This window comes from Ailuropoda melanoleuca, chromosome 13, assembly GCF_002007445.2.
Source record: "Ailuropoda melanoleuca isolate Jingjing chromosome 13, ASM200744v2, whole genome shotgun sequence".
NCBI classification, from domain to species: Eukaryota; Metazoa; Chordata; class Mammalia; order Carnivora; family Ursidae; genus Ailuropoda; species Ailuropoda melanoleuca.
This window is the reverse complement of record NC_048230.1, coordinates 44,749,839-44,761,871: the sequence shown is the minus strand read 5'-3', so window position 1 is coordinate 44,761,871 and position 12,033 is coordinate 44,749,839. Positions and strand designations below refer to the sequence as shown.

Here is a 12,033-nt window from a genome sequence, read left to right as displayed (position 1 = left end):
GGGGGGGGAAAACCGGCTCCGGTCACGTGGGCGCCGCGCGGAGCCCCGAAGCTCTGGAGGGCGGGCGGCGGGGCGAGGCCGGCGCCGCGGGGTCTCCAGCCCCTGCCCGGGCCGCACCGGACTCGGCGTGAATAGCAAGTAGGGGAGAACAGCGGGCGCTCTCTGGAGGCAGCAGCCGCCCCCGAGCTGGTGCCTCTTGGGCCGCCAGAGGGCTCTTTATTCAGCGCTGGGGGTGGGGGCTCCCTCGCGGCAGGGACTCAGGCACGCCGGGCCACGCAAGGAAGACGCGGCTCTCTGCTCGGGCGCCCTTGCTCGGAGAGACCCGGACGGCCGGAGGGTGGCGCGTCCACCGGTCCTGAGCGCCACGAGGCCTGGGGCCTTGGCGGAAGTTGCCAGACCAACCGTGGCCTTGCCCCCTCCAGGGCCTGCCCAGGAGCGCCCTTCCTCAGGGGGGCCGGGGCTTTCTCTGCAGGGGGGCCCTGGGTCTGGGTGGTCAGGCAGGCTGTGCAGAGGTGGGCAGGTAGAGTTCTGAGACCTCACCTGTACAGGTGTCCGGAGGTGGGCTGCACTTGCCTGGCCCCTAACCAAGAATGGTTCTCCAGGTTGGACCCTGCTTGGATGGTCAGACTGGAGGGCTGGGTCCACCGTGGGGTGGGGGCCATCTTTTCCCCAGAACCCTGCAGGGGCTTTGCACTTGGGACCCCCACCATGTCCCTCCCAAGCCCTGGCAGTTCATGGGCTGCCCTGAGTGGCCCTGGGCCCCTGTCCCCAGCATGGAAAACAAGCTGGGATGTGGGGTGCAGGGCCCTCTGGTCAGTGTGGGCCGGAGTTCCCCCCACTCTCATTTTTTCCCCTCAAACTTTGGCACCTTTTTTTTTTTTTTTTTTTTTTTTTTTTTTTTNGCCCGGGCCGCACCGGACTCGGCGTGAATAGCAAGTAGGGGAGAACAGCGGGCGCTCTCTGGAGGCAGCAGCCGCCCCCGAGCTGGTGCCTCTTGGGCCGCCAGAGGGCTCTTTATTCAGCGCTGGGGGTGGGGGCTCCCTCGCGGCAGGGACTCAGGCACGCCGGGCCACGCAAGGAAGACGCGGCTCTCTGCTCGGGCGCCCTTGCTCGGAGAGACCCGGACGGCCGGAGGGTGGCGCGTCCACCGGTCCTGAGCGCCACGAGGCCTGGGGCCTTGGCGGAAGTTGCCAGACCAACCGTGGCCTTGCCCCCTCCAGGGCCTGCCCAGGAGCGCCCTTCCTCAGGGGGGCCGGGGCTTTCTCTGCAGGGGGGCCCTGGGTCTGGGTGGTCAGGCAGGCTGTGCAGAGGTGGGCAGGTAGAGTTCTGAGACCTCACCTGTACAGGTGTCCGGAGGTGGGCTGCACTTGCCTGGCCCCTAACCAAGAATGGTTCTCCAGGTTGGACCCTGCTTGGATGGTCAGACTGGAGGGCTGGGTCCACCGTGGGGTGGGGGCCATCTTTTCCCCAGAACCCTGCAGGGGCTTTGCACTTGGGACCCCCACCATGTCCCTCCCAAGCCCTGGCAGTTCATGGGCTGCCCTGAGTGGCCCTGGGCCCCTGTCCCCAGCATGGAAAACAGCTGGGATGTGGGGTGCAGGGCCCTCTGGTCAGTGTGGGCCGGAGTTCCCCCCCCTCTCATTTTTTCCCCCCAAACTTTGGCCCCTTTTTTTTTTTTTTTTTTTTGCTTGCTTGATTCCCTGGGTCAGCTCTTCACAGACTGATGGCCGAGTGTCCCTGTCCCGGGAAGGGTTCGGCCCTTCTGGGGTGGCCTGGCCTGCCACCCTCCGTGAGGCCCTCTCCCCACAGCAGGTTGCCTAGCCCACCGACTTAGGGGGCAGACACAGGGCAGCAGGGCCATGGTGTGGTCACCTAGGCCGGGGCCCCACATGTGACAGGTCAGTGCCAAAGGCCAGAGGCCCCGGCCCTCCCAGTGACAAGGCCCGGCTGGACCAGCACGGACCCCCACCCCATACACCCTGGGCTCCTGTCTGGGCCGGCCAGCTAGATCTTGGTCTCACTGCTCGCAAACCCATAGGTGGTGCTGTGGGGTCAGGAAGCCCGGGGAGAGGGTGGGAGGCTGCACGCTGGTGGTGTGGCCACCAGCGCCTACAGCATCAGGCCCCCACACTGCCCTCCCTGCGCAGACCAGCCATGGAGGAGGTGGTGATTGCTGGCATGTCCGGGAAGCTGCCCGAGTCGGACAATATGCAGGAGTTCTGGGCCAACCTCATCGGCGGTGTAGACATGGTGACAGACGACGACCGGAGGTGGAAGGCAGGTGAGTGGGTGGCCCTCGCGCTCCCCTCCCGCACAGGGCGGCCGTCTCCTGTTCTTGCTCTGGATGCGGCCTCCTGGCTGCCCAGGGCAGACCAGCTCCAGCCCGAGCCCCAGTCCCAACGGCAGAGCCACTGGTCGTCAAGGCGAGGCTGGGGACTGAGGGCCCGCGGGAGGCTGAGGGCCAACCCCAGGCGCGCGTCTGCCCGTGTTACGGCCGAACTAGGTGATCTGCTGGCGGAGCGGATCCCGGTGAGTCCAGGTGGGCAGGCACCCCTGGCCCCACCACCCGCCGGCCTGTCCCGCAGAGCCCAGCCGGCTACTGCCAGATAAGCGGCCAGGCTCTCTCGGGAGCTGGTCTGACTCCCTCCCGCCCAGTCGGCTCTTCCGCAGAGCGGCTCTACCTGATCTGCGGGGTGTGAGTCAGCCTGGCGGGGTCTGGCCGGCCTCAGCAGCCGGCAGCGTTAGCGCAGGCGAGGCTCTCCGGCTAGGGCGGCGGGGGGCAGGAGGAAGAGGCACTGTCCCCGCTGTGCTCTGCTCCCGGGCCACCTCCCACACGGCTGCCCAGGGGGGTCCCTTCTCAGAAGCGGGGCTGGTGTCGCCCAAGTGGTACCCCAGACCCGGCAGCGCCGGCCCCTGCCCCGTCCTCCTGGACAGCCCGTGGCTCCCCATCCCAGCAGGGACTTTGCCGCCGGTCACTCGGGGCCCACAGCCCTCCCCTTGCCTATGTCTGCAGGACTCTACGGCCTGCCCAGGCGGTCCGGCAAGCTGAAGGACCTAACCAAGTTCGACGCGTCCTTCTTCGGGGTCCACCCAAAGCAGGCTCACACCATGGACCCCCAGCTGCGCTTGCTGCTGGAGGTCACCTACGAGGCCATCTTGGACGGAGGTGGGTGCTCATGAGGCTGCTGGCCGACTATGGCCGCCTTGGGGCTGGGGGCCCGTCCCTGAGGTTCCCACCTCCCCAGAAATCATGACAACATTGCCGCTTCTCACTTCTAAAAGCATAAGTCTGAAGACACAAAAATTACGAAGGAGGCAACGCAAGGCTCTGTGGCTGTCTCTCCTGGGCCCTGGTCCAGGGCCCATGGGCTCGCGGAGGTGTGGGAGGCGTGGGCCCGGGAGCAGGTCAGGGTTTCACAACTGCACACACAGGTGTCCCTGGCATGCCCTGACGCCCCAGTTTCCTCCCTCCCCAAAGTACAGCTGGTCTTGGAGCAAGGGTGGAGTGCCAGGCAGAGCAGGAGAGGGGGACCGGCTCCCAGGACTAGTGCTCTCCACTCTCCCCTCTTCTGGGCTGTGTCTGGCCCTGTACAAGTGACTGGAGACAGCTGTGCCTTGCCGTGGGGCAGACCGCTCTATGCCCCAGGGGCTTAGAAGTCTTGCCATGTGGGTGTGGTGCCTCGGCAGGTGGGTGACGGGGAGCCCGGCCCTGGGGGACCCTGGCGGCCAACTGGTCACGCCGCAGGCAGGCAGGCAGTCCGGGCCTTCCAGCTCTCTTGCTCCACAGCTAGCCAGCGCCTGGGGCCTGCACTGAACAGTGTCTCAGGCACACAGTGCCCTGGAGTGAAGGGCCGGCAGAGACCTTGGACGCTGCTCCCCGGGGCTGGCCAGGATCCCTCCCTCCTTTCCCGGTCTGGACACTCAGCTTTTGTCTCCCTCTGTTTCCTTATCTTAGGCTGTCCTAGGGTAGGCTGCCCTTGGTGCTTGGGTGCTCGTTGGTCACTGGGGCTTGCCAGACCCTACTGGTGACACCAGGGGCCAGCGGCGTATCCGGGGACAATGCTGCCTTCTGTCCTCACCTCCAGCTTTCTCTGGCCTCTGCCTGACCCAGAGCCTGGAGCCCCACCTGTCTCCTGGGCCCCGGGTTCCTTGTGACCCAGTTATCTGTCCTCAGCCCTACCTGGGCTGGCTGCCCTGCTCGGGCCCTTCCAGAGTCAGGCTGAGAGGGGAGGACTTACCCCAGAGCTGGGCAGCAGGCCCGGCTGCCAGGTCTCACGGTTGCTTCTTGCAGGCATCAACCCAGCATCACTCCGAGGGACACACACCGGTGTCTGGGTGGGTGTGAGCGGCTCTGAGGCCTCAGAAGCCCTTAGTCGAGACCCAGAGACTCTCTTGGGCTACAGCATGGTGGGCTGCCAGCGTGCCATGATGGCCAACCGTATTTCCTTCTCCTTTGATTTTAAAGGTGGGTACGCAGCCAGGCCCTCTGGGCGTCTGGTTCCCCCGGGAAGGCTGGCCGGGGCAAGGTGTCTGTGTCGCGGGCTCCCGGGGAGGGCACCCATGCTGTGCTCTTGCTCCAGGGCCCAGCATCGCTCTGGACACGGCCTGCTCCTCCAGCCTGGTGGCTCTGCAGAGCGCCTACCAGGCAATCCGCCGCGGGGAGTGCCCCTGGGCCATCGTGGGCGGCATCAACACCCTGCTGAAACCCAACACCTCCGTGCAGTTTATGAAACTGGGCATGCTGAGCCCCGAGGGCAGCTGCAAGTCCTTCGATGAATCTGGTGAGCCAGCAGCGGGCAGGGGGGTCGGGGGGGTGGCGCTGGAGCTCCTGGCCCCAGGGGCTTGGATCAGCAGAGCCCCTGGGCCTGAGGTGCCCCCTGCACGCAGGGAACGGTTACTGCCGCTCGGAGGCCGTGGTGGTCATGCTGCTGACCAAGAAGTCCCTGGCCCGGCGCGTGTATGCCACCATCCTGAACGCTGGCATCAACACCGATGGCTGCAAGGAGCAAGGTGGGTGCCGGCCGCGGGCTGGAGGGGCCCGGGCCGGGCTGCGACGGGCGGTCATCAGTTGGGGGCTGAGGCCTGGCTCCTCCCACAGGTGTGACCTTCCCCTCCGGGGAGGCACAGGAGCAGCTCATGCGCTCCCTGTACGAGCCAGCTGGGCTGGACCCAGGGTCCCTCGAGTATATCGAAGCCCACGGCACAGGCACCAAGGTGAGAGCCCCACCCACGCCCCACGCCCCACGCCTGAGAGGCACCGGGGCAGGGTCCTGATTCTCTTGTCCTGCACAGGTGGGCGATCCCCAGGAGCTGAACGGCATTGACCGAGCCCTTTGCACCACCCGCCAGGACCCCTTGCTGATCGGGTCCACGAAGTCGAACATGGGGCACCCAGAGCCCGTCTCGGGGCTCGCAGCGCTGGCCAAGGTAGGTGGGCAGGTCCGGAGCCGTCCTGCCTGCCCGGAAAGGGAGGGTTGCACAGGGTGCCAGCCACTGAGGACCGGACAGCAGGGCACAAGCCTATGACCAGTGTCTACCTTTGCTCCCTGTGGGTCAGACACTCAGCCAGAGGAGGGGGCTGGGTGGCCGGTGGGGAGACCACGCACTGGCAGCTTCTGGGTGCGGCGGGGTCTTCCTGGTGCTCTAAGCTCCTTCGGGCTGACGTAGTAACCTGCTTACGGTTCCTGCAAGAACTGGGACCTGGAGGGAGCCCTGGCTGAGGGGGCCTCTGTGTCCAGGCCCACAGCCCATCCATCTGGGGGGCGCCTTAGGGCCCCAGGTGGGGGCATGAAGCCCAGAGAGGGGAAAGGGCTTGTGGTGAGATCATTGGGTCCCTGCACTGTGGAGGGGTAAGGTTGGGGGACAGGTAGGCCCGACCCCACGCAGCAATGCAGGGAATCTGGGGCCAGCTGCCCTACCAACTGTGAGCCACCCGCAGGTGCTGCTGTCCCTGGAAAACGGGGTCTGGGCCCCCAACCTACACTTCTGCAGCCCAAACCCTGAGATCCCTGCCCTTCGGGAAGGGCGGCTGCAGGTGGTGGACCGGCCCCTGCCCGTCCGTGGAGGCAACGTGGGTATCAATTCCTTTGGCTTCGGTGGCTCCAATGTGCACGTCATCCTCAGGCCCAATTTGCAGCCACCCTCACCATCCACCCCGCACGTCACCCTGCCCCGTCTGCTGCGGGCCAGCGGGCGCACCCCAGAGGCCGTGCGGTGCCTGCTGGAACAGGGCCACCAGCACGGCCAGGACGCGGCCTTCCTGAGCATGCTCAATGACATTGCGGCCAGCCCCCCTAGCGCCATGCCGTTCCGGGGCTACACGGTGCTGGGAGCCGAGGACAGCAGTCTGGAGCTGCGGGACGCTCAGCAGCCGCCCACCGGACAGCGTCCACTCTGGTTCATCTGCTCCGGTGAGCGCGCTGCTCCCTGGGCCCTCCCTGGAGGGCAAGCAGGTGGCTGGAGCGGGTGGCTGGGGCTGGCGGCCACCACCCCTGACACCTCTCCTTGGGACAGGGATGGGCGCACAGTGGCGCGGGATGGGGTCGAGCCTCATGCGCCTGGACAGCTTCCGAGACTCCATCCTGCGCTCCGACGAGGCCGTGAAGCCGTTGGGTCTGCAGGTATCCAAGCTGCTCCTGAGCGAAGACGAGGCCACCTTCGACGACCTCGTCCACTCCTTCGTGTGCCTCACCGCCATCCAGGTGCGCCCTTGGGGTCTGGGGGCCAGTGGGCAGGACGGGGCTGCTGTGACAGTGCGGGGGGCCAGACCGGCGTGACGTGTCACGTTCCCCTCCCCCCAAGATTGCCCTCATAGACCTGCTGACCTCCATGGACCTGCGGCCCGACGGCATCATCGGGCACTCCCTGGGGGAGGTGGCCTGCGGCTACGCAGACGGCTGCTTTTCTCAGGAGGAGGCTGTCCTCACTGCCTACTGGAGGGGCCAGTGCATCAAGGAGGCCAACATCCCACCAGGGGCCATGGCGGCCGTGGGTGGGTGTTCCCTGTGCTCCCCCATCCCGCTTCTCCCGCTGGCCTCGAGATCTCCGGGGTGGGGGTGTCGTCCCTGGCGTTCCTTATGGTCACACGGTGCCTAGCACGCTCGCCGGCGGGCGTCAGCACGCACTGCTGCCCTTGCCGCAAGCTGGGCTGAAGCCACGTGGGGACGACAGCTCCCCCCCCACCTCTACGCAAGAAGCCAGAGTGCTTTTGATAAAGTCGGCATCGGTAACTTGCTGTGGGTCCCTTCCGCTGGCACCTGCTTGTGCCTTGGGCAAGCAGGGCTGGGCAGGAGGGACACCTCTGGGAGCCACCACCCTGAGGGGCTGGCAGGGGAGGGGCTGAGGCCCTCAGTGGCCTGTCGGGTGTCCAGGGCTCAGCTCCCCGCCTGTGGGACAACAGGGAGGACACCTTGCCTCGAGATCAAACGCAGCAGGAGCGAAAGTGCCCCATAAAGGCCCCGCTCCGCGGCTGTCATTACCGCACCCCGTCATTAGGGCCTGCCCTGGGCAGCGCCTTCCCCTGGGGTGGGGGCCCTGGCTCCCCGCAGCCCGCCCCCTGAGGCCGTCCCTGCCCACAGGCTTGTCCTGGGAGGAGTGTAAACAGCGCTGTCCCCCTGGCATTGTGCCCGCATGCCACAACTCCGAGGACACAGTGACCATCTCAGGACCGCAGGTGGGCCCTGGGAGGCAAGGCTTGTCCCCAAGTCCCTTCCCCGTCCCCAGGGGGAGCTCTGCGTGGGGAGCCAAGCACTCGCCCAGCCCCAACACCCGTGTCCGTAGGCTGAGATGGCCGCGTTTATGGAGCAGCTGAAGCAGGAGGGGGTGTTTGCCAAGGCGGTGCGGACGGGCGGCATGGCCTTCCACTCTTACTTCATGGAGTCCATCGCACCCACGCTGCTGCGGGCGCTCAAGAAGGTGGGCTGGCCGCCCCGCGGGGGCTCCCGGAGGCGGGGCAGTGGGAGCCGAGGCCCCGCACGCTGACCGTGGCTCGTGCGCAGGTGATCCGGGAGCCGAAGCCCCGCTCGGCTCGCTGGCTCAGCACCTCCATCCCCGAGGCCCAGTGGAAGGGCAGCCTGGCCCGCACGTGCTCGGCGGAATACAGCGTCAACAACCTCGTGAGCCCCGTGCTGTTCCAGGAGGCGCTGTGTCACGTGCCTGAGCACGCCGTGGTGCTGGAGATAGCCCCCCACGCCCTGCTGCAGGTGCGCGCCAGCTGGGGCCACGGGTGGGGAAGGCTGGCGGTTCTGGGAGGGACGGGGGTCTTGGTGCACTGGCCCAGAGAAGCCGAGGGTCTGGGCCTGGGGGGAGGTGGGAGCCAGTGAGGAAGGCCAAGCCCGTCTGCCTCACCAGGCCGTCCTGAAGAGAGGCCTCAAGGCCAGCTGCACCATCCTCCCCCTGATGAAGAGGGACCAGAGGGACAACCTGGAGTTCTTCCTCAGGAACGTGGGCAAGCTGCACCTGCTGGGGTGGGTCGGCTGCCCCTGCTGGGCCGCTGGGGAGGGGGCCAGGTTCCCGGGGGGGGGGGTGTCCGCACGGAGCTTCTCCCTGACAGCAAAGCGTGTTACTAGGGCCCCTCAGTGGCCTTGAGGTCGTCCCCAGAAGTGGGGTGGTGGGTGCTGGGCCACCCCAGGCTCCCTTGCTATGCCGCCCCCCCGTCCTGATGCTCTCTGGGGTCTGGTGGGAGGTTGGCCGTGGGTGGGACAGGACAGTCCCGGGCAAGGCCCCTGGCGCCAGGTATGCACATCACACCTTTCCCTCACCCCCCAGCATCGATGCCAACCCCAATGGCCTGTTTCCACCCGTGGAGTTCCCGGTGCCCCGGGGGACTCCTCTCATCTCGCCCCACATCAAGTGGGACCACAGTCAGGTGTGGGACGTGCCTGCCGCCGGGGACTTCCCCAACGGCTCCAGCGGCTCCTCCGCAGCCACCATCTACAACATCGGTGAGCAGGGGCTGCGGGGAGGGGCAGGGGGGCCGGCGGGGCCTGCCTTCCCCCTCCTGGGCACTGGCACTAAGGTCCAGCCCGCACAGACACCAGCCCCGAGTCCCCTGACCACTACCTGGTGGACCACTGCATCGATGGCCGCATTCTCTTCCCCGCCACTGGCTACCTGTGCCTGGCCTGGAAGATGCTGGCGCGTGCCTTGAGCCAGAACATGGAAGACGTGCCCGTGGTGTTTGAGGATGTGACGCTGCACCAGGCCACCATCTTGCCCAAGTCCGGTGAGATGGGGTAGCTGCCGGGGTCAGGGTGGGAATGCTGACCGCCGCCCCTGATGCTCACGTCCGGCCTTGCTGTCCACAGGGACTGTGGCCCTGGAAGTTCGGCTCCTGGAGGCTTCCCGCACCTTTGAGGTGTCTCAGAATGGCAACCTGATCGTGAGCGGTGAGCAGAGGGTGTCCGGCCAGGCCACAGGCTCTCTGGTGGGGGTTGGCTTCTGAGTGGACCCTTGGCTGCCAGCTCCACTCTACTCACCTCAGGCTCTCGTGTCCCCCACCCATAGGGAAGGTGTACCAGTGGGAGGACCCTGACCCCAAGCTCTTCGACAGCCGGGATGTCCCGGACCCCGCAGATCCCACGGACCCCACGGCCACGTTCCGCCTGTCCCAGGGGGACGTGTACAAGGAGCTGCGGCTACGTGGCTATGATTATGGCCCGTACTTCCAGGGCATTCTGGAGACCAACCTGGAAGGTAGGGCGCCACGTCCTCCCTTGATGCTTGGGGAACGAGCCTTGGGGCCACCTCCCTTTAGGCCACACTGGGCCTGACCAGCTGCCCAGGATCCCATCCAGGTGCCGTGTGACTCCCTCACCACCCAAATCCTGTGGACGGAGGGCTGTACTGGGTGTGAGGGGCCACTGGGGGCTCCCAGGTCGAGGCGTGTAGAGGAGAGGGTGTCATGCACGCGAGACACCCGGCCCAGCCACGCTGACGGCCCCTCTGCCACAGGCAACACAGGCCAGCTGTTGTGGAAGGACAACTGGGTGACCTTCCTGGACACCATGCTGCAGATATCCATCCTGGGCGTCGTCCAGCGCACCCTGCGTCTGCCCACCCGCATCACCTCCATCCACATCGACCCCGCCACTCACCGGCAGAAGGTGTACTCGCTCAAGGGCCAGGCGCAAGGTAGCCCCGTGTCCCAGGCCCCCCACGCTTGCGTCCCTGGGCCGCCATGGCCCACGCTCACCCAGCTCTCCCCCACAGTGGCTGACGTGGTGGTGAGCAGCTGTCTGAAGAGCACGGCAGCCGGTGGCGTCCTCATCTCGGGCCTGCACGCCTCCACGGCCCCCAGGCGGCAGCAGGAACAGCTGGCCCCCACCCTGGAGAAGTTCTGCTTCACCCCCCATGTGGAGGGGGGGCTCCTGGCTGGAAACGCAGCCTTGCAGGAGGAGCTGCAGCTGTGCAGGGGTGAGGCCCAGTCCCTGCCTCTGTGCTCCAGCCTCCGTTGGATGCCTCTGGCAAAAGGGAGTTTCTCAGCTTCCCACGCAGCCCCTCCCTGGGACCCGCTCCAGCCTGACAAACTCTCGCTTCACAGGAAGCCAAGACTTGTCTCCTGGAGAGGCTCCCGGTCTTCAGCGGCAGCCTAGGGTACAGGGATAGATTTGGTCCTCTTAGCTGCATCCCTGGCCGGCCACTTGGGTGTGATGCCACGGGGACCTGGCCCAGCAGACTGCACCCCCTCCCTTCCCCCGCCCCATGAGGGCTTACACCCACGCTGATGGGTGGGGGATGGTCAGCGGGGGACTGGAGTGCAGCACTGAGCCCAGCGCTCCACAGGCAGCCTGCTCTCTGTGGAGCTCACGCCTTGATGACACCCACCTGGTGGGCTAGTTCCTAGTCCTAGAGCACCGGCCTGCCCGCTATGTCCCTCCCATCTGTTTGCTTATCCAGGGGCAAGACCAGGCAGTGGGCCCTGGGAGGACAGGGTCACGTGGGTCCCGGTTGCTGACAGACCCCTGCTCTCAGCAGACACTGCTGTATGGGGGGCTTAGGGCGCATTGGCCCAGGCGAGACTCCTCCCTAGTGCCCATCTCTCCCCTCCCCAGGGCTGGCACAGGCACTGCAGACCAAGGTGGCCCAGCAGGGGCTGAAGATGGTGGTACCTGGGCTGGATGGGGCCCAGGTCCCCCGGGAGCCCCCACAGCAAGGCCTGCCTCAGCTATTGGCAGCCGCCTGCCAGCTCCAGCTCAACGGAAGCCTGCAGCTGGAGCTGGACCAGCTGCTGGCCCAGGAGAGGCCCCTGCTGCACGACGACCCTCTGCTCAGCGGCCTGCTCGATTCCCCGGCACTCAAGGCCTGCGTGGACACCGCCGTGGAGAACCTGACCAGCCCCAGGATGCACATCGTGGAGGTGGGTGTGTGCACCCAGATCCAGGCAGGCTCGGACGTAAGGAACGCCGGGGCCGGGTCAGCAGCTGTGCCGAGCCTGCCCTCGTGTCGTTGACCGTTGCGCCCTGCTCGACGGTGGGCGCGGCGGGGAGGACACTAGCTGGCGGTCTCCTCAGCAGGGTGGGCGGGCGGGCCTTTCTGGCAGGTGTCCGCCAGCTGGGATCGGGATGCCTGCCTGGGGGGCAGCTGGTCCAGGAAGCTCTCCCGCCTCCAGGTGCTGGCTGGCGATGGCCGCCTGTATTCCCGCGTTCCGGCGCTGCTCAACACACAGCCCATGCTGCAGCTGGACTACACGGCCACGGACCGCCACCCGCAGGCGCTGGAGGCCGCCCAGGCCAAGCTACAGGAACACGGCATAGCACAGGGCCAGTGGGACCCTGCAGACCCCGCCCCCAGCAGCCTGGGCGCGGCCGACCTGCTGGTGTGCAACTGTGCCGTGGCCCCGCTCCGTGACCCAGCCGCGGCCCTCGGCAACATGGCGGCCGCTCTCAAGGAGGGCGGCTTCCTGCTGCTGCACGTCCTGCTCCGAGGACACCCCCTGGGAGAGACGGTGGCCTTCCTAAAAAAAAAAAAAAAAAAAAAAAAAAAAAAAAAAAAAAAAAAAAAAAAAAAAAAAAAAAAAAAAAAAAAAAAAAAAAA

General features: G+C 66.4%; 1 protein-coding gene across 1 annotated transcript in view; it reads left to right on the top strand.

Moving 5' to 3' along the window:
- The first annotated feature begins 2,147 nt into the window (after nucleotides 1–2,147).
- Nucleotides 2,148–12,033, top strand: part of FASN (fatty acid synthase) — a 16,091-nt gene continuing 6,205 nt past the window's right edge. The window contains 22 exon segments of the mRNA XM_034641553.1: nucleotides 2,148–2,281; nucleotides 3,014–3,166; nucleotides 4,292–4,465; nucleotides 4,581–4,781; nucleotides 4,888–5,010; nucleotides 5,099–5,214; nucleotides 5,293–5,427; nucleotides 5,939–6,410; nucleotides 6,514–6,701; nucleotides 6,802–6,991; nucleotides 7,578–7,672; nucleotides 7,780–7,914; nucleotides 7,998–8,201; nucleotides 8,350–8,465; nucleotides 8,767–8,942; nucleotides 9,032–9,223; nucleotides 9,306–9,386; nucleotides 9,505–9,693; nucleotides 9,952–10,131; nucleotides 10,210–10,413; nucleotides 11,052–11,356; nucleotides 11,609–11,956. Of these exon segments, the coding sequence (XP_034497444.1) occupies nucleotides 2,155–2,281; nucleotides 3,014–3,166; nucleotides 4,292–4,465; nucleotides 4,581–4,781; nucleotides 4,888–5,010; nucleotides 5,099–5,214; nucleotides 5,293–5,427; nucleotides 5,939–6,410; nucleotides 6,514–6,701; nucleotides 6,802–6,991; nucleotides 7,578–7,672; nucleotides 7,780–7,914; nucleotides 7,998–8,201; nucleotides 8,350–8,465; nucleotides 8,767–8,942; nucleotides 9,032–9,223; nucleotides 9,306–9,386; nucleotides 9,505–9,693; nucleotides 9,952–10,131; nucleotides 10,210–10,413; nucleotides 11,052–11,356; nucleotides 11,609–11,956 (4,104 nt within the window). The 5' untranslated portion in view covers nucleotides 2,148–2,154.